We start from the raw sequence: 26,365 nt of genomic DNA on the forward strand, positions 1-26,365 counted from the left end.
TCTGAATAAATGAGCCACTGGAGAGCTCTGAGCCCAAAAGTAACATGATCTGACTTAAGTTTTAAAAGGATCACTCTGGTTGCTTTATTGCAAATAGACTGCATTGGGAACAGGGTTGCAGAGGGCAGAATGGAAACAGAGGGACCTGTTAGGAAGCTATGGCAATGTAATTCTGGGAGAAATATACATTGTAGCTTGGATCATGTGTGGCAGTGGAGAGGGAAAGTAGTGTTGGATTCTGGATGTATTCTGATAATAAAGCTAACAGGATTTGCTATAGGATTGAATGTGGGGTATGAGAGAAAGATATTGAGAATTACCCTAAGAATCTTTGGCCTGAGCTACTGGAAGGATAGTGTTGTCCTTGACTGAAGTAAGGAGATTGTGGGTGGAGCAGGTTTTGAAGGAACCATGAGTAGTTTAGTTTGGGATAAGTTAAGTTTGAGCTGTTTATTAAAGATTTAAGTGGAAACATTGAGTAGGCAGTAGTATATTCTAGCCTGGAACTCAAGGAAAAGGTCTAGGCTAGATAAAGGAATTTGGGAGTCATCAGCCAATCACATAGGATCATGGGATCTAAATGCAGAGAGAGATCTGAGGAACAAGTGTGGAACCTGGGACCCCCTCAATATTAACAGGTCTGGGAGAAGGCATGGATCCTATAAGGAGTCTACAAGGGAACAGCCAATGATGTAAGAGTAAAACCAGAGGAAAGGGGAACCTGGAAGCTGAGAGAAGAGAGTGTTTCCAGGAAGAGGGAGTGCTCAGCCATGTCAAAGGCAGCAAATAAGTTAAGGAAGATGAGGGCTGAGAAACTGAATCTGGTTATGTGATGGTCACTGGTAACATTAGCAAAATCACTTTTGAGGAGGCAAAAGGCTGATTAGGTTTAAGAGAGGATGGGAGGAGATGAATTGCAGACAGTGAGTACGATTCTTTCAAGGAGTTTTGCTACAAATTGTAGCAGAGAAATAGGGTGGTGGCAAAAGAGAAAGGATCAACAAAAGGTTTTGTGTTTATGTTTGTTTTGTGTTATTTCCCACCTTAGAAACAACAACATATTTGTGTGCTCATGGGAATGATTCAGTAAAGTGGGAAAAACTGAAGATGTAGGAGATAGAGGAGAACTGGGGCCCAAAATCCTAAGTTAGAGAGAATGGGATCTCACATACAGGTGGGATGGTTGTTCTCAGATAGGATTATGGACAATTTGTCTTCAGGAAGCAGGGTATAAGGGTTCAGGTGCTAGTAGGTTTGGAGCTTGTAGCAATTCTGTCTTGATTGTTTCCATTTTCTCAGTGAGGTAGGAAGGAAAAGCATCAGTTGACAGAGAAGATGGGGGAGGAAATGATGATGGTTTGAGGAGAAAGTAGGAGGTGTGAAATTGACATTTAGAAAAGAAGGAGGGTGAATGATAGAAGGTCTCAAAAATCAACTTGAGGTTTGTGCTGATGAATTTAAAGAGAGCTCAATCATTATAGCAGTGTGATTTTATTTTCCAGCCACGCAGGCACAGACCAGATGGAGAAGTAGATTTAATCAGAGTTGTAGATTTGACAAGTGAGTAAGACAAAACAAGAGAAGAAACAGTGTTGAGGTGCATGTAAGGGAGTGAACTCTGTGTTTGCCATGGAAATTAAACTTGGTAAGGAAAGAAAAGAGGACAACAGGTTGAGGGGCTATGAAAAGGTGTATGGGGGCAGAAATTGATGAAAGAACTAAACATCGATTTTTGTAGTGGGAAATCAACAGGTAATGCCTATAACTGAAAATAAATCACTATGTGGTGGTGGTATAAACATGTTATTTAGAGATGTGGAAGTAAATACAAAACAAACCAACAACCTAAAGAGTTAGGAGTTGTTGCTATGGAACGTGGGAAATGGTATAATAAGCCTTTTAGAACTATTCGACTTTTTAAAATTATGTTAATGCATAACTTTATTAAAAGTAAAAACACAGGATATTATTATTCTCTAATGAGGAGTAAAAAAGGAATTAGGATATTAAAAAATATGACAAATGATCAAACAAAAACTATCATCATAAGCAAATGCCTCCTTAAGAAAATACCATATTTTAACAAGTTCACTTAGGTATATATTAAAAAAAATTGAAGTCACCACAAAGTTACCATGAATTTTTGAAATTTCTATTCTGTACAAATATGTCTGCAAAGATGAATGTACAAGGATTTCACTGTAGCTTTGCACATAATAGCAAAATATCAAGAACATCCTGAAATGATCAAAAATAGGGGATTGATTAAATAATTATGATATATCCAACCAATAGAGTACCAAAAAATGTTGATGATATAGGTGTAAATCTTTATATTATGTAGAAAGTTGTCCATGCTAAATGCTGAATTAAAAAGTTAATTACAACATTGTATGATGGGAGGGTCTAGAAGGATAAGATTGCATACTTTTTATAATGATGGTCACTGGCTAAGGCTATTATGAGGGATTTTTCTTTTCCATTTTTATTTATATATTCCATTTTCCATTTTTTTCTATATTAAATGTGTATGCCTTACACAGTAAAGAATTATTTTTAAAATTTCTTCCTACAATGCAATTCATAATCTCAGGGAAAATAAATCCTTCTAGTAATTTCACTGAGACTAGAGAAATGGAGACAGGTTACCTGATTAATAGCACCCAACATCTCAGCCCTACTGGCCACTCGAGCTGTGCACTGGCTAAGGAATGTTATACTCTTCTCCAGCTTCTTAATAATTTCCTGGGCCTGGTTGTCATCTTCACACAGAGGTGTTAAACACTGCATAGAGAGGAAGGTATTGAAAGATATTAGATTCAAGCATTTAGCAAGTAATTCTAACATTAAGTTAAAAATGTAGGTGTACATTCAAATATTCATTACCTTGGTAGAGTAAAAAGAAGCAACAGAATAATGAGTGATATTAAAATATTAATCTTTGTTGGCTATCTGGTAGACTTATGTAAGTGCTCAAACTTTTTATGTCCATTCTTGATTACTTCCTTACGTTCCAAATTTGGCATTCCTTCTTTTGCATTCACATCTTTCCTCTTCAGTTAACAGAATGAGATATAATTAAGTGACGGTGAAGAGATTATGCTTATAAATAAATGTACTGTCTAAGAAGCATAGTTTGAGCTTTTGAGAAAAGGAGTGAAAACAGACTGGCGTTAGATATGGCTCTAACCTCTACACCTGCTCTTCCATCATTGACAAGGTGCTATTTTGCAGACTAGGTCAGTATCCTTTCATATGTTCCTCTCAAATGTGTGTGCTTGATTAAGATGATGCCCTTCCCTGATAGAGAACCATCCTTCTCACTTGGATAAGACACTGAATCAAGAGCACAGCATATTTGGAAGCAAGCAATGCACCACTCATTAGCTGCATGATCATGAGCAAATTTCTAAGACTTTCCCAAATCTAAAATGCCATGGACTGTAAGAGGTACCATTACTTTGTGTATCATTAAGAATGAAAAAGTGCTGACATTAAAACTATAAGGCACCATTGATTGTAAATTGTATCCTAATTCCAGAAATGTTAAAATGTTAACCTTTCTTATTTGCTGTTTCCTCATCTATTGGATGGAGATGATTCTATCTCCTTTCCAGGAATACTGTGATATTAGAGATAATAGATATCAAATGTTTGTCATATCACAAGTGCTTAGGGAATGGTGACTACTTTTGAAACAGACAGATATCCAACTAGAATGACCATTGTCAGACACACAGTTTTTTCTTGTAGTTTAAATAACCACCTCCAATTGGAAGGGAAGAGCAGATGTTAGTTGTTGGCGAAACAGAATACGGTTTCTCAAATTTTCCTATCATCCAAAATTAGCCTTCTTAATTTTCCAGCCCATATCTAAATTTATGGTAACTTCACAAGAGGGAAGGGTATCAGTCATTGTTACACTTGTCTGCACCCAGTGAAGCAGGCCCTCGCTCTCTCAGTACCCATATGATGGGTTTTCCCATCATCTGACAAGTCTAAAATCAGCCACCATTCTCTTTCTTCAGTTACTCATAAATGGAAATTGACTTTCGGTTCTCTTCTACAATACTTGAAATTACTGTTTTCTGTATGATTACTCTGCTCCTTGAAATCTATTTGAAAATCCAGAACGAAGGCAGATGATGCTTACAATCTACTTGAAAAGGCATTTTCTGTTTAATTGCTGATTCTCTCCTATTAGCTAATCTTTTACTTCAGCCTGATCTTGGATTCTTACTTCCTATTAATGTGAATCAAGCAGGATTTTTTATTTGGTATTGGTTTTAGTCATACAAGTAAATTCATATGTAATTATAAAAACCTTAGCAATATGACCAAATGCATAATCCCCAAATGTTCTCATTCTAACCTCTAATAGCTTTAAACAATTAGTGATCTCCTTCTTCAGGTTTTCTTCTGCCAGGTTACGGGACCTCTCTTCAAGCTTCACTCTTTTCTCCAAGGTAAACCAGTCACACTTAAATCCCAAAGACAGTCGGAGAAATTCCGCCTGTTGTAAAAATAAAGTGAGAGTGAAGAGAAAAAAAAACAGACGTGGTCAAATACTGCAGATTATCCTGAGGCTTTTTTCTCGCCTCCCAGCAACATAACTCTGACATGCACAGGCTTCACCTGCACTTAGTCACTGCCAAGCCAGACAGACACCAAAGGGAGGAGAGCTTGTGCAAAAGGATGAAGTAGCTATAGCAGCCAGGTCTGAAATACTTTTTTTAAGTAAAGGAAAGAAATGGGCTTTAAACTCACCTCCACCTCCTTATCATTAGCAGAAATGCTGTAGGATAAAGCATAGAATTTACTTCAAACATAATCCAACAGAAAAGCAAAAAATATTAACATGTTACATAAGAAGAAAACTTACTTATCACTTTGCCTAAAGTTAACCGATTTCACAGCAGTTACAGGAAGAGGGGAAACAGCAGTGTCTATTAAAAGACAATAAAATATTATTTGGTTAAAAAGCTTAACATCTAAAGGCACATTAGATCAAATGTTGTTATACCCTTTCCCCTCAAAGGCATTTTTTTGAAATATGTCTAACACAACAGTCAAACAATGTGTTTGCTTAAATTATAAGCTAACAATATGCCATGCTAGTGGGATCACAATGACATTTACATTTATTGGCTGACATGCCAACATGTGAATAGTCTTTGAAACCCGAGGACATCCCAGTCAAGGAACAGCCCAATTTGTTCTCATTGCATTGGAATGTTAATGTGACTTGATCCCAAGACTAAATGCACGCATTCCTCTGGTACTGTGGTCCTTCTTCAGATCAAGACTTCTTAATAGCAGCAGCAGCAGTAGTAGTGTTTGTAGTAGTAGTAGCAGTAGTAATAGTAGTAGTAATGGTAATAATAATAATAACAACAGTAACATGGCATCCACCATTTACCATAGGTTTATTGTATGCCAATCCCAGAATAAGGCTCTTTACACATATTGATGATACCCTTCATGACAACTTTGTAAAGAGGACAATATATTAGTTATGAATAACACTGAATATAGGATCCAAAAAATGTGATTTAAAACCTTGCTTTGACCCTTAGAATTGTGTCGCTTTCAACAAAGCACAACTTCATTAAGCCATCTACAAAATAATGATGATATTAATTATTTTTATATAATAGCTGTGATGTTTAAAGCTATATGTACCCCAGAAAAAACATGTTCTTTAATCTAATCTTTTCCTATGGGTGTGAACTCATTGAAAGGGGGACCTTTTGATGAGGCTACTTCATTTAAGGTGTAGCCCAACTGAATCAGGAGGGGTCTTAATCCTATTACTGGAGTCCTTTATGATCTGAATGAAATTCAGATAAAGTGAGAGAAAGCCACAGAAAGCAGCCAGAGGCTGAAATGCAATGGAATCTGGAAGAGAATGGAGAGGCCAGGAGAGGCCGCCATGTGCATTGCCTTGTAACAGAGAAGCTGAGCTAAGGATCACCGGCAACAGCCCCAGATCACTAAGGTCTTTAGGGAGAAAGCACCGCCTTGGTGATGGTTTGATTTGGACATTTCCAGGCTTCAAAGCCATGAGCTAATAAATTCCCATTGTTTAACCCAACTCATTTTGTGGTATTTGCTTGAAGAGCCTGTGAAATTAAAACAATAGCTAACTTTTCTTTTTAACGTTTTTTTTCCAACTGTTTTATTGCGATATATTCACATATCATACAATCCATCCAAAGTGTACAATCAGTGGTTCACAGTATTATCAAGTAGTTGTGCATTCCTCACGCAAGTAGCTAGCTTTTTTTGAGAATTTCTGTGCCAGGCATTTTTCTGAGTGCTTCACATTTATTGATTAATTTAATCACCACAGGAAACCTTGTGTATTAGGTACTGCTATTGTCTACATTTTACAGGCTAGGAAACTGATCTGCAGTTTACCTACCTCATATAATTTTAAATAAAACTATGCACATAAAGAATTTAGCCTAGCACCTAGCACAAAGTATATTCACGCACAAGAAAGTATATATATTTTTAAACTTTTATTGTGAAATAATTTCAAACTTACTGGACTGTTGCAAAAATAATATATACTCCATACAGAGAACTCCATTATATGCCCACCCACCCCCAAAACCAAGATCCATCAATTTTAACATTTTGCCACCTCTGCCATATCATTCTATCTAGCATCTCTCCATCCATCCTTTGTCCATCCATCTATCTATCTTCTGAACATCTGAGAGCAGGTTGCACATTATCATACTCCTTGAACATATAAAACTTCTGTGTACATTTCCTACAAACAAGGATCTTCACTTATGGAATCACCTTAAGTGCAGTTATCAAGTTCAAGAAATTCAACATTGATATAAAGCTTACATTCTATATTACAATTTTTTCTTATATCTCAGTAACGTCTTTTGAGCCTTTTCTCCTCCAATCTCAGTATTCTCCATCCAGTATCATGTATTGCATTTAATGGGCATTATCTCTTTAGTTTTTTTCTTTTTTAAAAAATTACAGAAACATATATACAACATAAATCTTCCCATCCCAACCCCTCCCAAGCACACTGTTCAGGGGGATTAATCACATTCACAATGTTGTAGTACCCAAGCCACCATCGATTACTAGACCTTCCCCTTCACCCCAAACAGAAACCCTATACTCATTTTGCATTAATTCCCCATTGCCCCTGCCCCCACCCCCACCCCTGGTAACCTGTATCCTACTTTCTATCTCTATGAGTTTTCATATTCTGTGATATTTTCTTTGTGTTTACCACAGGACTTAAATTTAACATTCTAAATCTACAACAATTTCATTTGCTTTGATATTAACTTAGCTTCAACAGCACACATAAACTATATTCCTATATTCCTCTGTCTCCCACCTTTATGTATTTTGTGTCACAAATTACCTATACATACACATTGTGAGCCCCAAACCACTGATTTATCATTACATTTTATTCATTTGCCTTTTAGATCCATATAGGAAGTAAAAGATAGAGTTAAAAATAAAAAATACAATAATATTGGTATTTATATTTACCCATGTCATTATCTTTACCAGAGATCTTTATTTCTTCATGTGCCTTCATTAAATTGTCTAATGTCCTTTCCTTTCGTCCTGCAGAACTTCCCCTAGCATATACTGTAGGGTTGGTCTGGTGGCAATGAAATCCCTCAGCTTTTGTTTACCTGGGAATGTCTTAATTCCTTAGCTGTTTCTGAAAGACAGTTTTGCCAGAGGTAGATTTTTGGTTGGCAGCGTTTGGCTTTCAGCACTTTATGTGTGTGTTCCCACTGCCTTTTTGTCTCCATGGTTTCCTGTGAGAAACCGGCACTTAATCATATTGAGGCTTCCTCTTATATAACCCATTGCTTCTCTTTGGGCCTTCAGAATTCTGTCTTTATCTTTGTTATTCAATAGTTTGATTATAGCAAGGCATAGTGTGGAGCTATTTGGGTTTATCTTGTTTGGGATTTGCTGAGCCCATCTTGGAGGTATATATTCATGTCTTTCATTAGATTTACGAAGTTTTCAGCCATTATTTCTTTGAATATTCTCTGTGCTTCTTTCTTTCTTCTCCTTCTGGCACTCCTATAATGCATATATTGGTATGCTTGCTGGTGTCCCACGAGTTCCTAATGCTCTGTTCACTTTTCTTCATTCGCTCCTGAGACTGACTGATTTCAATTACTTTATCTTCAAGTTCACTGATTCATCTTCTGCCAGCTCCAATCTGTTGTTGAACCCCTCTAGGGAATTTTTTTTATTTCTATTACTGTGGATATCAGTTCTGTTTGGTACCTTTTCATAATTTCCATCTCTATATTGATATTTTCTTTGTGTTCATCTATCATTTTCCGGATCTCCGTTAATTCTTTGTCCATGTTTTCCTTTAGCTCTTTGAGCGTATTTAGGACCATTTTTTTTTTAAGTCTTTGTAATGTCCCAGGTATGATCCTCCTCATTGATGGTTTCTAATGCTTTAAATTTCTCCTTTGCCTGGGCCATTGCTTCCTGTTTCTTTGAATGCTTTTAAATATTTTGTAGAAGTCTGGACATTTTGATATTTTAGTGTGCTATCACTGGAATTTAAACCCTGAGGTGTCTGTTTTTTAAGCTTATACTAATTAGTAGATAACAAGAGCTTTGCGTGCTAGAAGCTAATAAAAAGAAAGAAAAAAGAAGGAAAAAAAGAAAATGCCGTTCTAGTCTTTGAAGATTGATCTGTTCAGTGTTCTCCTTCAGAACTTATCTGTGTAATGAATTTGAAGAATAACTTTAGGTCAAAGCATAGGGGCCTCCCTGATTCTTTCTGCACATACCTCTTGTCTTGAGCATTCATAAGTGGTCCGTCCCAGGAACTCCCCCATTTACACAGCTATGAATGTCCTCTCTTCCCTAGGAAACATTTTCCTCAGGCATTGCATTATATGTCTTACAGCCAGCAATCTCTTGCCCCAGGCAGCTGGCTTGACTGCTCTCCCACAGCATCCTGTAGGGAAGCTCCTTGATCTGCTTTCTACATGCAGGACAAGTTCTGAGACAGTGAATCCCTTAGGCTGCCACCAGACAGATTGGGCCAGACATACTAGCTTCCAGGATGTGCACGAAGGTTAACTCGGCTCCCTCTGGAACTGGGACCAGGGATCCACGTTGAGAGCATGGGTCAGCTCTGTGCCAAGCCAAGTGAGCAGATCAGGGAGGAGCCACCAGGTGCCATGGGATCCTACCTGGTCTTTTCTTGATTCAGCACTTGCCCTTTTACTGCAATCCTTTGACTGCTCTCTGGAGCTTTTAGAAAGATGTTTCTGCCAGTTCTTCCTGGTTATTCCAAGTTTCCATAGAGGAATGGAGCCCTGAAGCATCTCACTCCACCATCTTGATCAGGACAAGGCTTGTACCTCTTTTGTTTTAACTCTTTGTTTCCATTTTGCAGACAAGGAAACTCGGGCTCAAGGTTAAGTAACTTTCTAAGGTCATGCAGATAGTCAGAGACTGATCAATTCTGGAGTCTGTGTAACTCCAAACCCTTAGCTCCATCCATCATTCTATCTTAATGCAGGTGGACTAGGGAGGGAAGCAGATTAGCATGTACTCTGTAGGTACTGGTCTATTTACACTTTGTTGAGATTCTGAAAAAGAACTCAAAGTGGAGCAAAGAATTTCCTAACAATATTGGCTTGATTTTTAGTTCATAATAGGGCACTAGATATTACAGTCCATTGGGGGTGGTGGGAGGACTGTAGCTGAGGCAGCAGAGAAGAGATGAGTGGGTAGCAGAATGAAATATTCCTCTGGGGTCTAACAGTTACTGCAGTGCAAATGTGACTTCTTGAAGGTGATACAGATGGAATTAAGAATCAGTCCTACTGGCTGATCTTATCCAAACATGTAGAATTTGTAGGTTCCATATCTTTACTCAGAAACATTTCATCCATAAAAATGTCAGCAGAAAACAAAGTTCACATGGGGGTTGGGAGAGAACATTACTTACCTCCTGTACCACATTCTTTTCTATGCTCTCCTATTGTTTCTGGTTCCTCTTTGGCTTCCTAAAATCATAAAGAAATTTTATTGCTGTGCATAGAGTGGAAATCTTTTATAACCAGTTACCAACTTCCTGTCCTCTCCTAACAACCATTTACTGACTTCCTGTCCTCTCCTAACCCTACTCGGACAAAAATATTAAACAGTCTATAGCACTTAAGGAAAGGAACTAGGAAGGGCTAGGAAGAAAACAAGACTCACTCCAAGGGGGTTTCCAATCTAGTAGGAGGTGAGAAAGAACACAAATATGTGAGAAGCTTAAAAAATGATACAAATTGCCACAAAGCAAAATAGAGTTAATTGCCAAATAAATGAGATATATATATAAATAAGCACTCTGAATAGAAAGGAAAAAAACACCCTGGTTTCAGTAGCATGGAAAGGCTCTTGAACTTAAGCTTGAGCTTGAGGCAGGATTGGATGGATGAAGAGGCAAAGACAGGGTGATCTTTGCCTCTAGATGGGTTGTTGAGGGGAAATTGTGGCAAAGAAAGCTGCTAAGATTGTTATGTTAGGCTTTTACTCCACATGAATATGTTCCAGCATTACTGTAGTGGGTTCAATGGTCTTTCCCTCCCAAATTAATGTCCACCTGGGACCTCTGAATGTGATCTTGTTTGGAAATAGAGTCTTTACAGCTGTAATCAAGTTACAATGTGGTCACACTGGAGTGAGGTGGGCCCTGAACCAATGACAGGGTCCTTAGAAGAGGAGACCAAGACAAAGACACACGGGGGGAGGAACACCATGTGAAGCTGGAGGCAGAGCCCGGATGATGCATCTGTAAGCCAAGGAACATCAAGGACTGCTGGCAAGCACCAGAAGCCAGGAGAGAGGCATGGAACAGATTCTTCCTCAAAGCCTCCAGCAGGAGCAGGACCTCACTGACACCTTGATTTCAGACTTCCGACATCCAGAACTGTGAGAAAATACATTTCTGTTGTTTCAAGCCACCCAGTTTGTAGTAAGTTGTGGTGGCCTCCCTAGGAAATGAATTCAGTCACCAGCACCATAAATACATCTGCATAATAGGAGTCACCATATTAGTAGGGTTATACTATACTATCTGGAGGAATCTAATGGGAAAACCTTAGGTATACAATAATTTTTTGTGATTATAATTATACAACATTCTCAGATTAATGGAGAAATTTATAACAATGAAGAAATTTTCCATTAAAATCTAAGTCTAGGGCAAATTTCTTGGTAGAACCATTGATGCCATGTCATGTAATTTTAAACAGCTGAAACTAAAGTTTTGAGAAAAAGTAACAAATGCAATAGTATATGTAAAGCACTGGCTTGTTCCCATCAACATGAAAAAATTCTCAAATTTTTTTGAGTCCTTCCTTAATCCCATGACCTTGTCCAGCTATGGGATTTTCTTTCCTTTCCTGCCCTTCTAGCCAACCTTTCAGAAGGAGTGAGCCAATTCCACCTTCCCATTCACACTCAATTAGGTGGTTTTTTTCACTACTCTGACACAAGAAACATCTAAATGAATGAAATCTCACTACCAGAGAGCTGAAAAATGCTCAGTCTACAAAAAAGGACTTTGAAAAAAATAAAAACAGAAAACCCTCCTGATTGATTTCTTTCAGTGTTCTGAACTTTTAACTTACTGATTTATAAAAAGAACCATATAATTATTTTAGAAATCGTCAAGGAAAAATGAACCTCCACCAAGTTTGGCCAAGAATTTCCCCCACAAAACAACTATAATCTAGCTAATCTGTATTCGGACAGGGAGCATATGGGATGTTATCAATCTATGTCATGAGAAGGAAGGAACAGCCTAGTGTTGGGTCAGGGAAATTTCCTGACTAAGAAATTAAGTTCTTTAGTAGAAAAACCACTGAAACGACCAAATTTCATAATGTTATTCCCCTCATAAAAATCTTCTGATGGTAAAGGGAAAGAGCTTGTGGGAAGAAATCCAAACTTTTAAATATTGTTTAATATGCCCTTCATTATCTTATCCTGCTGAATCGTTCTATCTTTTCCACCATTCCTCTATATGTAATGATGAGGCCCATAACTAGCACTGATGCAGCACGTACTCTAAGCACTTTACATATATTAATTAATCTAATCCTCCCAATAACCCCAATGATGAGCGGAGTTATTATCCCTGTTTTATAGTTGAGGAAATTGAGATACAGATGGATTAAGTGACTTTCCCCAAAACACACAGTTTATAAATAGTAGAACCTAGGATATGAACCCATGGATTTGGCTTCAGGGTCCATTCTTGACCATTATATTATACTAATATTATATTACATTATATTATATTATATTATATTAACTCTCAATTTATATATACATACATATATACTATATAATTTGCATTATGCCATATCATATATAGTAATTCCCAACTATGCCAAATTACCTCGCCTTCCCCAAGGATATCATGCTGTACCCATACTTTCAGCTTCTCTCTGCCTCTACACGTTATCCCCTTGCCTGGAACACTAGTGGTCTAGATGACTCATACCAGTTTTTCAATACTCAAGTCACATTGTGCTGCCTCCATTATGCCCTCTCTGAGTGCCCACCGGAAGCATTTTTCTTTCGTATCACTAATCACACACTAATTGCTGGGTAATTGTCTATGTCTTTGTCTGATTAGGATATAACTTTTTTATATTTTATTCACTGTCACTATTTTATTCAACTTTATTTATTAATGTATTCATTTACTTAAGCAGTCCTCTACTGATAGATATTTAGCTTGTTTCCAGTAACTATTTAATGAGTAAACAATCAATGTGGAGTCAGGAGGTTTTAGTTCTGACTCTATTTCATGACCATGGATGAATCCAAAGACACGTTGGCCTCAACTTCTTTGTGTATAAAATACTGGCATAATTAAATTCTATTAACTTCATAATATTTTGAAAGGCTAAAAAGAGATAATGCTTTTGAGGGTATCTTGCAAACATAAAGGAACAGTTCTACCATTATGCTATATTATTACTTTTATTAACATGCATATGCTTTCTTACCATTTTTAATATGGCTTTGTCCTCACTCATAGAGTCTTGGAGTGGAATAGTCTCATGAGGTGGACTTGTGCCTATGGTAAAAAGGAAGCACACTAAACAGTCGGGAGAGTGGTAACAAGTAAAAGTGGAAGAATTAATAGGGGTGTCAATACGGGCAGGCCAGTAAGTGTCAAAGGCTTAACAAGAGAGATAAATTATTTATTACAAAAATTCAAATGTGTTCACTGACTCTGAGTCAGGGACAGAGCAGCGAAAGCTCACGAGGAAGTTAGACCGTATAAGATTTTCTCAGTAGAAATGAGTATCTGTATAAATGGCCTTACATTAGTAAGTTTTTTTTTCAGGCAGCTGCTGTTTTTTTTAATCAAACATATTACAAGTGTAATAATAGAAACAGATGAAGGAAGCCTGAGCAATTAGTATCTTAGTAGCTTTTTTATAGCTTGACAAACAGGTTTTGTAAACAAATTACATACACAAGGCTGATAACAAAGTATGACATCCTGCCAACAACATGGTACCTATCTGGATAAAATGTCATAAAATTAAGAGCACAGTCACAAAGGGCAGCAGCCACAGATAAATTTTGTTTTTTGTTTTTTTTTTTAGGAAAAATACTTAAAGCATGGATTTTTAAAAAATTATATACAAATAAGAACAAAGAGGTAACCAGTTTCTTCAGAGATATATAATTTCCCCCTCATGGAAATGTTATTTTAGTTTTTCTTTAAATTTTAAGACAAGTAATGAATTCGTATGGCCCATATATCAAAAAATGAAAATTTTCTCTCCTATTCCTATTTGCCAGATGCCCACTTTCCCTTCCCACAGACAACATTATTAATTTTTGTCTAACCTTGCAGAAACACACATAACTTTTCCTGTCCTTTTTTCCACAATTTTTTGCATGTTTTTCATAATGTTCTGTACTTTGCCTTTTTCAAGAAACAGTATTTCTTGGATATAATTTTAAGTAGATTTTACTTATAACGTTTTATGGCTGCAAAGTATTCCATTACATGCAAAATATATTAACCAGTCTTCTAATGATTGATAGTCTCCTTGTTTCCAATACCTGGCTATTACAGACAATGCTGCAATCTAACTTATGCGTATGTCATTTTGAACATGTGTATGTGTATCTATAGGATAAATTCCCAGAAATTGAATTGTTATATCACAGGGCTTGTATATTTACATGTTTTATAGATATTGGAAATTTCCTCCCCATATTTGTTATAATAATTCATATTCCCTACTGCAATGTATGAGAATTCTTTTTTTCCCACAACCTTAGCAACACAAAGTGCAATCAAACATCTGCATCATTGTCTATCTGACAGAAGAAAAGTGGTATCTTAACGTAGTTTGAAATGAAAATGTCCTTTTTCAGTGTGAAGTGGTGCATAAAGATTCTTCAATTAATCCACGGAATGGGTTCCATTTCTGCAATTCTGTAGTTACTCTAGCACCAATATCACAAATGTAAATATCTAGTTCAAAGAAAAGAATGGGTACATTAACCTTGACTGATTTTTGAGGGTGGAAATAGGAGTCTGCTTCCCATAAGTGTCATCTATAGTGATATCTCACTGGGAATGATAAGAATAAATATTTTGTTTTCAGAGCCACATGGCAGAGAAGGATTTAACATATCATTTAGTTTATCTCTTGCCTACTGAATGGACCATCCCTAATTGGTTCATCCTCCTGACTTGAAAGATTCTAATTAGGCATCTGAGAAGTCCCTAAGCAGGTAATTTGACAGCTGTGCCACAATTGTGACCCAGATGTGTCAAATTAATCTTTGCCATTAGGAAATATTTAAATACCCTTAAAATATATAATTTAGATGGGATATTTAGTGTTTTATATATATTATCACAATAAAAATTAAATACTGATAGTATTTTTTGCTCTATGGAATTGAAAAAGAAAATACTGGTAACATCCTCATAAATGAAGGCTATGGTCACCTCTTGGACTCTTCTTCTCCAGACTAATTCGGTCTTTAAAGCTCTTTTATAAACTAATATTACAGAGTTATTGAGGATAGTTACCCCAGCAACTTATAGGTTTGCTTACATTTTAGAATGGAAACTAGACCTATACCCTTTAACAGGCTACCTTGGGAACCTATCACAGCAGATGAGGATCTTGTATTCTTCTCTTTCTCACAGAACGATTTACAGTCAAAGTCACCAGAAGCCATACTCAAAATTTCTGAGCCGGAATCTACCAACAGGAAGAAACTAACAGCATGAATGCTGTGCAAGAGGAGTATTTGCCTATGTTGTTTTCATTTGCATACACCTCGGCAGTCAGAGAACATCAGGCTGATAGTTATAATTTCTGTACTCTAAGTTTATATTTCTCCCAAGTCCACTCACCACTTGAAGTTACAGTACTCTCCACGGATGAAGTGTGTCCAGGTGGTGGTAGTGTGGAATATTCCCTGTCAAAAGGGTAGAAAAAAATATTTTGTAGTGTGAGGTCCAAAGAATTCCCTTAAAAATTATATTTATATGCATACAAATTCATACACACAAAACAAAACAGGCAAACCTGGACTGTGGCAGGCTCTCAGAATGTAAGCTTTCAACACCATTCTCCTCAAGGCAAAAGAAAAAAAGGAGATATAAGTTCAACAACTTGACATTTTCCATTCCAGAGAGGTTATTTTAAGCAAACATTTTCATACTACTTTAAACAAATCCACATCTACTTTGCTCTTTTGGAAAGGATATGGGAATGAGATGGTATAGGGTATACTGATGTACCTGCTTCCTCAAAGCTGTATTTACAAAAAAAATCCAATTTTAAGTATATTTACAAGCATGCTATTTTTAAAGAAAGCCTGATAAATTTGGGGGTAAAACAAATTCTAAACTTAAAGGGCAGTTAAAGAGTTTCTTTCATGAACTTAAATCATGAAATTTCATTTTTCTTTAAACAGAACATTCTACATGGGCATGAAACAACATTTCTATTATGAAAATTTTACTCAACCTAAAACTTTTGACTTGGTGATTTAAACATGGTTCTCAATTTTCTAGCTAGATGAATCATATGTTTTAAACAATTCGTATCTCAAAGATCTGAAGGATTAAATCTAAGTCAATACCTATTACTTGGTGCTCAAAATAACGAAACCTTGGTTCCAAACTGTTAAGGTAAGTGTTTGAAAGTCCCATTTGAGCCTTTTGATCTCTGCTGGGAATTCCCTATTTGGAAGGAACTTTAGGACATTCAGGGTTTGTAAGCTCATTTCGTCTCTTTCAAACATTACAGTATGAACATAATTTTTTTAAACTAATAAGCGTATTTTCATTATTATTATTGAATTTATTTAGGAAAAGAAAACAAATTAAAATTTAACAAATTAAAACTGAAATCATCCTGATACATCAAAAACACATGCAGACAATGAAAGAAGGAAGACATTTAACTATTCTATAATCAAACACAGACCTCCTTTTTTAACTGCCACAACCAATAGGTTTCTATGGAGGAAAATCATACAAAGTATTCAGAATCTATCCAAGAAATACTTACCAAAGTCACAGAAAGGTAAAGATTTAACAAGGGGTTGCTGAGTTTATAGTTATCCAGTACAATAATAGCAAATTTGGTCTGTTTAGCAGGTTCAAGTTTACAAAAGCCCTTTTAAGTATCATCTCATTTAATTCTGCCAACAACCTTATGCAGTAGGCCTAAGATTATAGAATATTTACCTATTGCAGGTAAGTAAATTGAGGCCAGTAACATAAAGTAATTTCCCAAGAGAATTCCAAACAATGGAGCCAGGCTTCATGCCCAGATTGGATTAAATACAACTATCTCTACAGACAGAACTGCTTCTGAGCAAAAGCGAATGCCGGCTAGTGGAGAGGTAATACTCTGTGTAAGTCCTTCTCTTCTTTTATACCTTGTACATGGAATGTTTTGGTGAGAAGCCTTTACATAAATATATTGATTGATTAAACAATAATTCTGTGATTTTGGAGAAATCTCATATATTTAGTAGACACATTCCTGCATTGTTCTAGAGCAGTTGCATGGTAAGCCACTAGATATTACTCTCAAGTAATTAATCTTCATAAATCTCAACGATCAGAAAATAACCCAATATACAACAACTCTCAATCCTAGATTGTCATAAATTGCATCTAACATCATTTTTTCCCCCTTCTTTACAAGAATAACCAGGGCAAAGAAGTTTGTTGTTTCTTTTCTTTTCTTTCTTTTTTTTTTTTTTTCAAATTTAGGATTATTATAGTTCATGAAAGTTGGAGATACAGCCCCTCAGGTTCTGTGTGTTTGGAGGTGGGGTATAACTCAGCAAAAACTTTCTACCATTGTACTGTTTTCTTCCCAGCTTCAAAAGTCACCCCTATTCAAACCAGGATCCCTGACCCACAGAAGAACATGCTTGTATACACCCATCGTGAGACCCGGGCAGATTATGAAAATATACTGGATATCTTTTAAAACCAAGGAAATAAATCAGGAGACTGATTAGGAGCAAGAAAAGGTAAGTTCAGAAGAGAGAAGTACTTACTGGTAGCAGACTGCTCAAGTCAATGAGTCTAACACTGGCCCAGAGCTTAGAGCAGGAAGAAAGCTCTTCCTGTGCCAGCCATTCAAATATTACCCTGCTCACATTCACGAGAAAATCCATGGTCCAGCCCATTTGCTTCTGACAGGACGAGCCTAACGCAGGGTGGGGTAGCCAAGGTATTCAGGGAACAAAGTGAGACAGATTCTCCCATGGGCTGGGCCAGCAAATGCAGGTCACACACACACACACACAAGCAGTATTATTTCAATATTTCAGGAGAAATATATGAAGAACAATAAGAAAACTTTTAAGATATTAGTAAGGGCAATTAGTTAGCCTAGATCATCTCCTGAATTTCCTTTATTTTGCACTCCTAGATAAAATACCCCTTTTAGTACAGAGATTTTATGATCAGAAATCAAAATTCCAATAATAAATATTTGTGTTACCAATGTAATGTTTACTATTTGACCTGTTTTAGATAATTAATGCTAGCCAAATAAATTAATATGATTGTATGAGAAATAATTTTTATTCTATGTATCTTGAACAAGGGCATCTATATAGAACTACTTCATTCTAACAAAAAACACACACCTTGACTTAACTCAGTTGTCAGTTTCAATGTTCGTAGGAGAGAAAGAATGTCAAATTCCACTTTAAAAGATTACAACTGCTGGAAACTAAACAAAACTAAATCCCCTCACAGGTGTTTGTTTTTATTTTTTTTTCAATTTCTAACTAAAAGTACACCACACCCTCAGACCTACAGGCCACACCCACCACTTTGAGGTTCATTTATAATACAGTTATCAGTCAACTTCTTCATGTCCCGATTTTGCAATTGGCAATGTTATTTATTCTCCAAGGTTATTAATGCTGCACCCACGCACAGCCTGAGAGAACAGGAAACACATGGCCAGAAAGTCTTCTGAGATATTTTTAAATTAATCCTGTTCTTTGCCTCATAAATCACCTCTCCCCAGTGATAATATATCTTAGACAAAAGCGTGTAATAACATGAAGGAGACCTCAGAGGAACAGCAAGACATTTAATAATTGGTATTTTTTTTTTTTTGAATGGCCAAAGGAAAAACAGAAATTCTTCTCCAGATCCCCTAACCTCTTAGAAGGTATCCTCTGAGAGTCACACTGCCAACAATCCTGAGTCTCAGTGACAATGACAGCTACCCTCTTTCAAGTGCTTACCATAAAGCAGGTGCCTCACATGTGTTACAAAGCAACCCGGTAGGGTCAGGTCTGAGGTTGGAGTAAGGCAGAGAGAGTTTCGTTGTCACAGAACTTCCATGGAACTTCTTAGTTCTTGGAGTATTTGGAGATATAAATACCTAATCACGTGTCCAGTTTTGCTGAGGACCAGAAAACTTTTGGATAAAACTTGGATCCTGCCACAACTGGTGTTCAGACTCACTGGTGACAGCAGTAGATGAAGAAAGGAAGACAGACTGGGAGGAGGGACAACTAGAATCTGGAGAGAGGATGGCCAAGCACAAGAGGGAATTCAGGAAGTGTGGGCAAAGTGTGATCTAGGCACTGAAGGGAGTGGTGGTGCTAAATTCAGTGGAAGATGAACTACTGTCCAGTCCTGCTGAATTGTCCAGGGGCCTTGAAAGGCAAAGGAGAATTTAAACAACAACATTACAAAGAACCTCCCAACACTGCTATGGGACCCCTCTCAGAAAGGGCTGAAACTAGAAAGGAGAATCCTCTCACCAGCGGTCCAGACCGAGTTCCGAGGAGGTCAGTTTGGTGTAGTTAGGGCCTGTGGGCAGTGTGGACGACAAACAAAAAGGACTACAGAGATGGGAGGGGAGAACCCAACTTCCTTTCTCCACAACATCTTAAGAGATTAAGCATCCTTATCTGGGATCTGCTAGGTGGTGACAATGGTGTGCACCCTTGGAGATTCTTGCAAACACTGGGAAAAAGAAAGGCCTTCCTGTTCATCAGCAAGTCAGGAATTAGAGCATTAAGATTTTCCTTTCTTCTAAATAGGACCTACTTGAATTGTCTTCATGGAATGGTTAGGCCAGAACTTAGCCATTGCAGATGTGTATGCGTATGTGTGTGTGTGTGTGTGTGTGTGTGTGTGCGTGTGTGTGCGTGTGTGTGTGTGTATTTGAATCCTCATAAGAACCCCAAAAAGCATTATTTCTGTTTTATGGGTGACACAAGCAAATTCAGAGAGGTTAGGCCACTTGTCTAAATTCAAACAGCTAATCAGTAATAGAGCAAGTCTTCAAATCCAGGTCTGCCTGATTCCACAGCCTATCATCTACAGCTAAAAATTCTAAGATGCTACAGGGGAAGATTTCCAATAAATACAAAAGTAGACAGAATAGAATAATGAATCCTTTTGTACCCCTCATGCAGATCAACAATTATCAACCCATAGCCAATCTTGTTTCATCAGTATTCTCACCCATTAAACCTACCCTTGCATTATTTTTCCCCTGCATATTTTGAAGCAAAAACAAGATATTGTAACATTTCAACCATAAATATTTCAATATAAATCTCTAAAAGAAAAAGGCTGGAGATAATTTTTTTTCTTTTCTACACCAACATATTCTGAACAAACTAATTCCTTGGGTCAATAAAGTAGCTTCATTCTCCCCAAGAATGTCCCAAACTGGACCCCAAATTATTTTACTATGGGACATGGAAAATAGTGGAGACTGAGCATAGCCATTTAGAGCTGCTTTCAAGACATTAAACTTGTTACAGTCCTTTGCTCACCCAGAACCACTGTGAGATAATGTTCGCTGTTATCTCACAAAGTGCCTTCTGAAAAAAAGCTGCTATAAAATAGCTTACTCTATGGATATGGGGAAGGATTAAAAAATAAATCTCAAGTCCTGGAAACACCAGGCCAAAAAAGGAGTCAGAAAGCAACAGGGCAAGGTTGTTCGTTCAACAAGTTCATTGAGGGCTCACTCTCAATCTTGTAAACAGACCTTGTAGGGAGTACAAAAGTAAGGAAATACTCATCCAATAAATATTAGAAGGGTAGCTACTTGAGCCCCAACTCTATGCCAGGTGCCAGAGATACATAGGTTATAATTCAAATAAGGGCACTGTACTCCATGTTTACAACCTAATACAGCAATAAATATAAGAAAACAAATAGCTATAAGGCAACCAGAATGCAAGGTGACAAGAAAGGGAGGACAAAGAATTACAGACATCTAAAAGGAGAGAGTGAAAAGATCTTTTCCCTGAGTGCAACAGTTGATAAATGAGGAGCCTGAGGACCAAAAGATGTGACTTTTCCAGAGTCACATAGAGGCAGATTCAGGGAAAGAAATCTGTCTCCCAGTTCCTATCCATTATGATTCCCACCTCAGGAAAGACTGGAGACACTTGACAGTCATCATTTTATGCTAGCACAAGAAAGGTTTTCTGGAACAGTTGGTTTTTGAATTGGGCCTTGACAGTACTCTAGAATTTTGAGAGCGGAGAAGTATACAGGGTTCCAGGCAGAGGAGTTAGCATAAACAGATCTGTGCAATATATGCTCCCTAGTTTGACTGACATGTAGGGACAACTATAAGGCAGCAATGCGGGAAATAAGGGTGGAAGGGTAGGTTGTGACCAAATTACATAAGGACTTGAATACCAGGTCAAGTTGTTTGACAAAAATCCTGTATTTTAGAGCCAAGGAGCAATCATTTTAGGGCCTGCTGGGATGAACACTGATTATGGTCTTTAGAATTTCATCTTATATTTTATTCTAATTCCTTGTTACTTATCAATCATTTTAAAATGCTTAGAAAAGCATTTTCTAAAGAAGGAGAGCTTTCTGTTTGTGTAAGAGACGGGGTTGGGAGCACAAAGGGGTGGGAGGTGGGATTTTGCACAAAGGACAGGGGTGGGGGGAGTAGAGAGTGGAGCTAACAGTTTGCATAGTATCTTCAGGGGAGAAGAAACCTGGAGTATGAAGGTGAAAACTGGTGGTATCAGCTACAAAGTGTAGCCCACATAGTTCATGAAGTTTATGGAAGAAAGGTCACAGAAGTTAGCATGAAAATCATGGAACACTGACATTTCCCCAGAAGCATTTGACAGGAGTTTCTACTGTGATCCCTGTTAGCTTCTATTACTTAATGAGTATCAGGGCCACAGACAAAACAACTCAAATTACATATCCTAAAGAGAGTAGATTAGAAGGTCCTTTTCAGATACATAAAGCAGCCTATTTCTTAGCCAAACAAACAAACAAACAAAAAAATACTTTCAAAGAAACAATGAGTGATCATTATGATTGAAATGACTAAATTCAGTGTGGAAAGGGCATATCCTCTGGAAGCCAGACAAAGCTGATTTTGAATCCCAGGTTTGCTAACTTACTAGCTGAGGGATCTTGGGCAAGTTTTTAACCTCCTTGAACTTCAGTTGCCTTGTCTGTGAAAAACAGAGAATAACTACCACTCAAAATTGTGGAGATTAGTAAGACGACATGTGGAAATGCTTTCCTACACAGTACCCAGTACATAACTGATGCTTCTTTCTTCCCCTTTCTTGATGAAATCATGCCAGATAAAAGGGAAAAAGTGTCAGATAATACCCAGACATTCTGTAAGCTTCAAAGTTCAACTTCCTTTATTAAAGCGTCACAAAAATTGCTAAATTATAGCAAAATAGATTTTTCCTTTTTCTTAGCCACTCAAGATAGGTATTAATGAACATAAAAAAGTCAGAAACACACACTTAAAAGAAAGAATAAGAATTCTTAAGACCCAGTAATAAAAACACAAATCCCAATTCAAATATGTGCAAAGGATCTGAATAGACATATCACCAAAGAAGATATATGAATGGCCAATAAGCACATGAAAAGATACTCAACATCATTAGTCATTAGGAAAATGAAAATGAAAACCACTAAAATGCCATTTCACACCCACTAGGGTGCAATAATAAAAATACAGGCAAGCGTTGGCAAGGATGTAGAGAAACTGGGGCCCTTGTACTTTGCTGGTGGGAATGTGAAATGGTACAGCCACATTGGAAATCAATTTGGAAGTTCCTCAAATGGTAAACATAGAGGCCACAATATGACCCAACAATTCTACTCCTAGGTATATATCCAAAAGAATTTAAAACATGCCCACCCAAAAACTTGTACATGAAATGTCCATAGCACCATTACCTTAATAGCCCAAACGAGGAAACAACCCAAATATCTATCTACTGATCAATGAATAAACAAAATGTAGTCTCTAAATACAATGGAATGTTATTTGACCATAAAAAGAAATGAAATTCTGACATATGATACAAAATGGATGAACTTTGAAAACATAATGCTAATTGAAAGAAACCAGTGACAAAAGACCACATAGCATATGATTTCATTTTTTTTATAAAATGTCCAGAATAGGCAAATCCATAGAGACAGAGAGTAGATTAGTTGTCTAGGCCTGGGAAATAGAGAGTGGCTACTAATGGACACAGGGTTTCTTTTGGTGGCAGTGAAATAACCTAAAATTGATAGTAGCAATGGTTGAACAACTCGGTGAATATTCTACAATCCCTTTAATTGTACAATTTAAATTAGCAAATTGCTTGGTATGTGAATTACATCTCAATACATCTGCTTTTTTAAAAAGGAAGAATGATGGATTGCCAGGTCTTGAAACAGAACTGTCTGCTTCATTTGATTGTCACACTCAGGCTGCAGACCGAGGAACAACTGATCCCGGGTGCTCTAGCCACATCCCCACAACCTGGGGAGTTTCCCTAAGTGACCTTCCCAGGCATATAGTGTTATCCTCCTCTTGGGTAGAGAAGTGCCATTGCACCTACATTACCCTACCTAGTGGCCTTCAACATAAAGTCATCCTCTCGAAGATTATCTTGTCTTGATCTGAATTCTTAAGAGTCAAAGGGATCTGAGACTTCTGTAGTTATTACTGAAATTAAATCCCAAATGAGAGTCTTCCTCTCAAACAATAAGTTCAGCACACCTCATTCAAATCTCCATTTGGTTATACAGCCCAGAGTCCATACTATAGGAGGTATAGAAACCCCCCGACAAATGACTGGATTTGAATATTTTGATGTCAAAGGTTGATATTTCTCATGCATCTGAGTTTTGTGGTATAAAACTCATACTTGTTATAAGAGTGTCCATGATGCTTTTTAAAAAAAGAATACCTATAGAAAGAGAACCAGGATAAGATAGCACTAAAACTGAAATTGAAATCTAGTCCAGTACTCACTTCCATACTTAGGTCATTGCTCATCCTGATACAACTTGAAAGGTCTGTTTGTGGGTGAGGGCCGCCACTGGGGCCTGGGCACCTGGCAATAGAAAATACAGGAAATCATTTTTTAGCAGATATCTAACTATAACAGCCACCCCACCCCCCCACCCTGCACACACCAAATATTACACAATTTCTACTTAAGTCCGTGGCTTCAGTAAAGCGTAACGGAAGAGAGCTCTCACCTCCTCCACAGAGAGGCCAGCCAAAAATGAAAATAAAGAATTTGTAATTCAAAGTCTTGCTTCCTCGCCCTCAATACAGAAAGGAAATTTCTCTTGGGTAAATATTGCCCACAAACGTCAGCTGACATTTCTGAACCTTTCCTAAGGAAGACGAGTGTATTTAAAAAAGCAGGTGAGCACAGAGGAGCATCTGGAGAGAGTGGAGTACAAGGAAAGGGATACATTTCCAAAGACTTTAATTAGCCTTGAGTGAAAAAAGAACAGAAATTATGAGCAAAAGCTATCTAAGTTAACTTAGAGATATGTAGCATATTCCTGAAAACTGGGAAACATTTTTGGTAGCCTAATTTATATTTTAGTTAGGAAATTCAAAACAGCTAGAAAACTACACTTCAAGAAGAGAGAGATGTCTGTTTAAAATAGCTGATTTGCAGAAAGTTAGAGAAGTTGCAAAACTTAAGCAAAGAGGTTATGATCTCAGAATATTGATACCTAAAACTGATTAAAATGTTAGGCAATGACATACATTGCCACCCACATAGAGAAGGGCAGGTAAAGTTTTGCTCTTTTAACTTACTTGTGTCCTCTTGCCACATTCAAAGTATGATCCTTTATTGGCCTTTCAGTTGAAGCATGGATTTCGTTGGCTACACATGAGAAAGTTGTCAATCCCAGTCTTGGAATCCCTGTAAGGCTGTCCAGATAAAAGGGATCTGCAGAACAGACAAGAATGAAAATAAAGATTAATTTCTGGTTCAAGCCATATTAAAATATAAATTCTTCCACTCTTGAGTGATTGAATTATTTTTGAAAAAGCAAAATCCAATTCAATTCTGTTAACTTTTTTTAATGAACTTTAACATATATATAAAACAGTGATAATTTTCAAAGTACGATTTAACAAGTAGCTGGAGAGCAAATTTCAAAGAATGTTATAGGTTACCGTTCCACAATTTCAGTTATTTCCATTGTTGTAAATTATAACATATACACAGAAAGGTGTTAACTTTCAAAGTACATCTCCACAAGCAGTTATATAGGTAATTTCAAAGGATGTTATGGGTTACAGTTCTACAGTTTCAGTATATTTCTTATTGTGAAATGTAGGATATATGCAGAAAGGTGATAACTTTCAAATGAGCTAATTCTGTTAGCTCAATTCTGTTAACTTTTAAGATAAACTCCTGGATGCCTAGTTACATGGGATGGAAATACCAAAAGTTATGAAAAAAAAAAAAAAAAAAAGGGGAACAGAGAAACCCTTGCCCACTAAGCAGCTAAGGGGCCAGCAGACTACAGCTTGCAGGCCAAATCTAGCCAAACTGTTTTTGTAAATAAAGTTTTATTGCAACACAGCCACCCTCATTCATTTACATATTATCTATGACTGCTTTTGTGCTAGTACAGCAGAGCTGGGTAGATGGGAAAGAGACCACATGTCCTGGAAAGCCTGAAATATTTACTATCTAGTTATTTATGGAAAACGTTTGCCAACCCCTGAAGAGAAAAGGTTTAGACAATGTGATAAGAACACTCTAAAGGGGGGGGGTGGGATGACAAACCATTCTTGTTGGGAAACCAACTTGGTATGTGTTTAGGAAGCAGCAGAGTTTAATGGAACTCACATAGACTTGGCATCACTCAGAATTTTTTAGTCCAAATCCTGCCCTGCCACATACCACCCTGAGCCTCGGTTTCCTTGAATAGAAGTGACACAGGATCTTGGGCTTACTGACTCCATGTTCCTCGTTTTCCTCATTTTTAAAATGAGAGTTATATTAGCCTTTATCTCCTACGACTGTGGTGAGGACTAAATGAGTTAATAGGTATGTTCAGGACACAGAGCTGTGCCTGCTACATAGCAAGCACCCTTCAAGTGTTGTCATGGTTGTAGCTGTGTTATTACTATCACCGAGTTACTGTGAATAAAATAACTTCTATAAAGCACCAGTCAATTGTCTGGCACGAAGTGACCACTCCATAAATGGAAGTTTTCCTTCTCTAGCGTAAATGATCCATAAATCACTCCAGTTTCTTTTTATTTATTCCTTCTTAATTTTATTTTTGATATTCAGCCCATTTCTTTTCAGGACCAGCTATGAACTTGCTTTCAACTGCATCCAGATTGTGATGAGGCTTGTCACTGCTTTATGCATTTGCTCGGGTAAAGCTCATTCTCCTCAGCTTGGCATTCAGTAATAGTCCACAATTTGACCCTCAACCTGCTTTTTCTTTTCCAATGGTATATTCTACTATATCCCAAACCTAAAT

The 26,365-nt window shown here is 37.2% G+C and overlaps 2 protein-coding genes across 3 annotated transcripts in view; both read right to left on the bottom strand.

Moving 5' to 3' along the window:
* The window catches only part of IRAG2 (inositol 1,4,5-triphosphate receptor associated 2), a 48,521-nt gene that overhangs the window by 9,536 nt on the left and 12,620 nt on the right, over positions 1–26,365 (bottom strand). The window contains exons 5-14 of one of the 2 annotated variants that reach the window (XM_037848109.1): positions 24,672–24,807; positions 23,865–23,946; positions 15,624–15,670; positions 15,449–15,513; positions 13,059–13,129; positions 9,995–10,052; positions 4,883–4,946; positions 4,768–4,795; positions 4,373–4,513; positions 2,650–2,784 (exon numbers count right to left, since the gene is read on the bottom strand). In XM_037848109.1, the coding sequence (XP_037704037.1) occupies positions 2,650–2,784; positions 4,373–4,513; positions 4,768–4,795; positions 4,883–4,946; positions 9,995–10,052; positions 13,059–13,129; positions 15,449–15,513; positions 15,624–15,670; positions 23,865–23,888 (633 nt within the window). In that variant the 5' untranslated portion in view covers positions 23,889–23,946; positions 24,672–24,807. Of the gene's footprint in view, positions 1–2,649; positions 2,785–4,372; positions 4,514–4,767; positions 4,796–4,882; positions 4,947–9,994; positions 10,053–13,058; positions 13,130–15,448; positions 15,514–15,623; positions 15,671–23,864; positions 23,947–24,671; positions 24,808–26,365 lie in introns of those variants that run through there. The other variant, XM_037848110.1, reaches the window with a different exon arrangement.
* Positions 24,757–26,365, bottom strand: part of LOC119543318 (inositol 1,4,5-triphosphate receptor associated 2) — a 121,480-nt gene continuing 119,871 nt past the window's right edge. The window contains exon 19 of the mRNA XM_037848108.1: positions 24,757–24,807. The gene's annotated coding sequence lies outside the window, so the exon portion shown is untranslated. The remainder of the gene's footprint in view (positions 24,808–26,365) is intronic.

This window comes from Choloepus didactylus, chromosome 8, assembly GCF_015220235.1.
Source record: "Choloepus didactylus isolate mChoDid1 chromosome 8, mChoDid1.pri, whole genome shotgun sequence".
Classification (NCBI taxonomy): domain Eukaryota; kingdom Metazoa; phylum Chordata; class Mammalia; order Pilosa; family Megalonychidae; genus Choloepus; species Choloepus didactylus.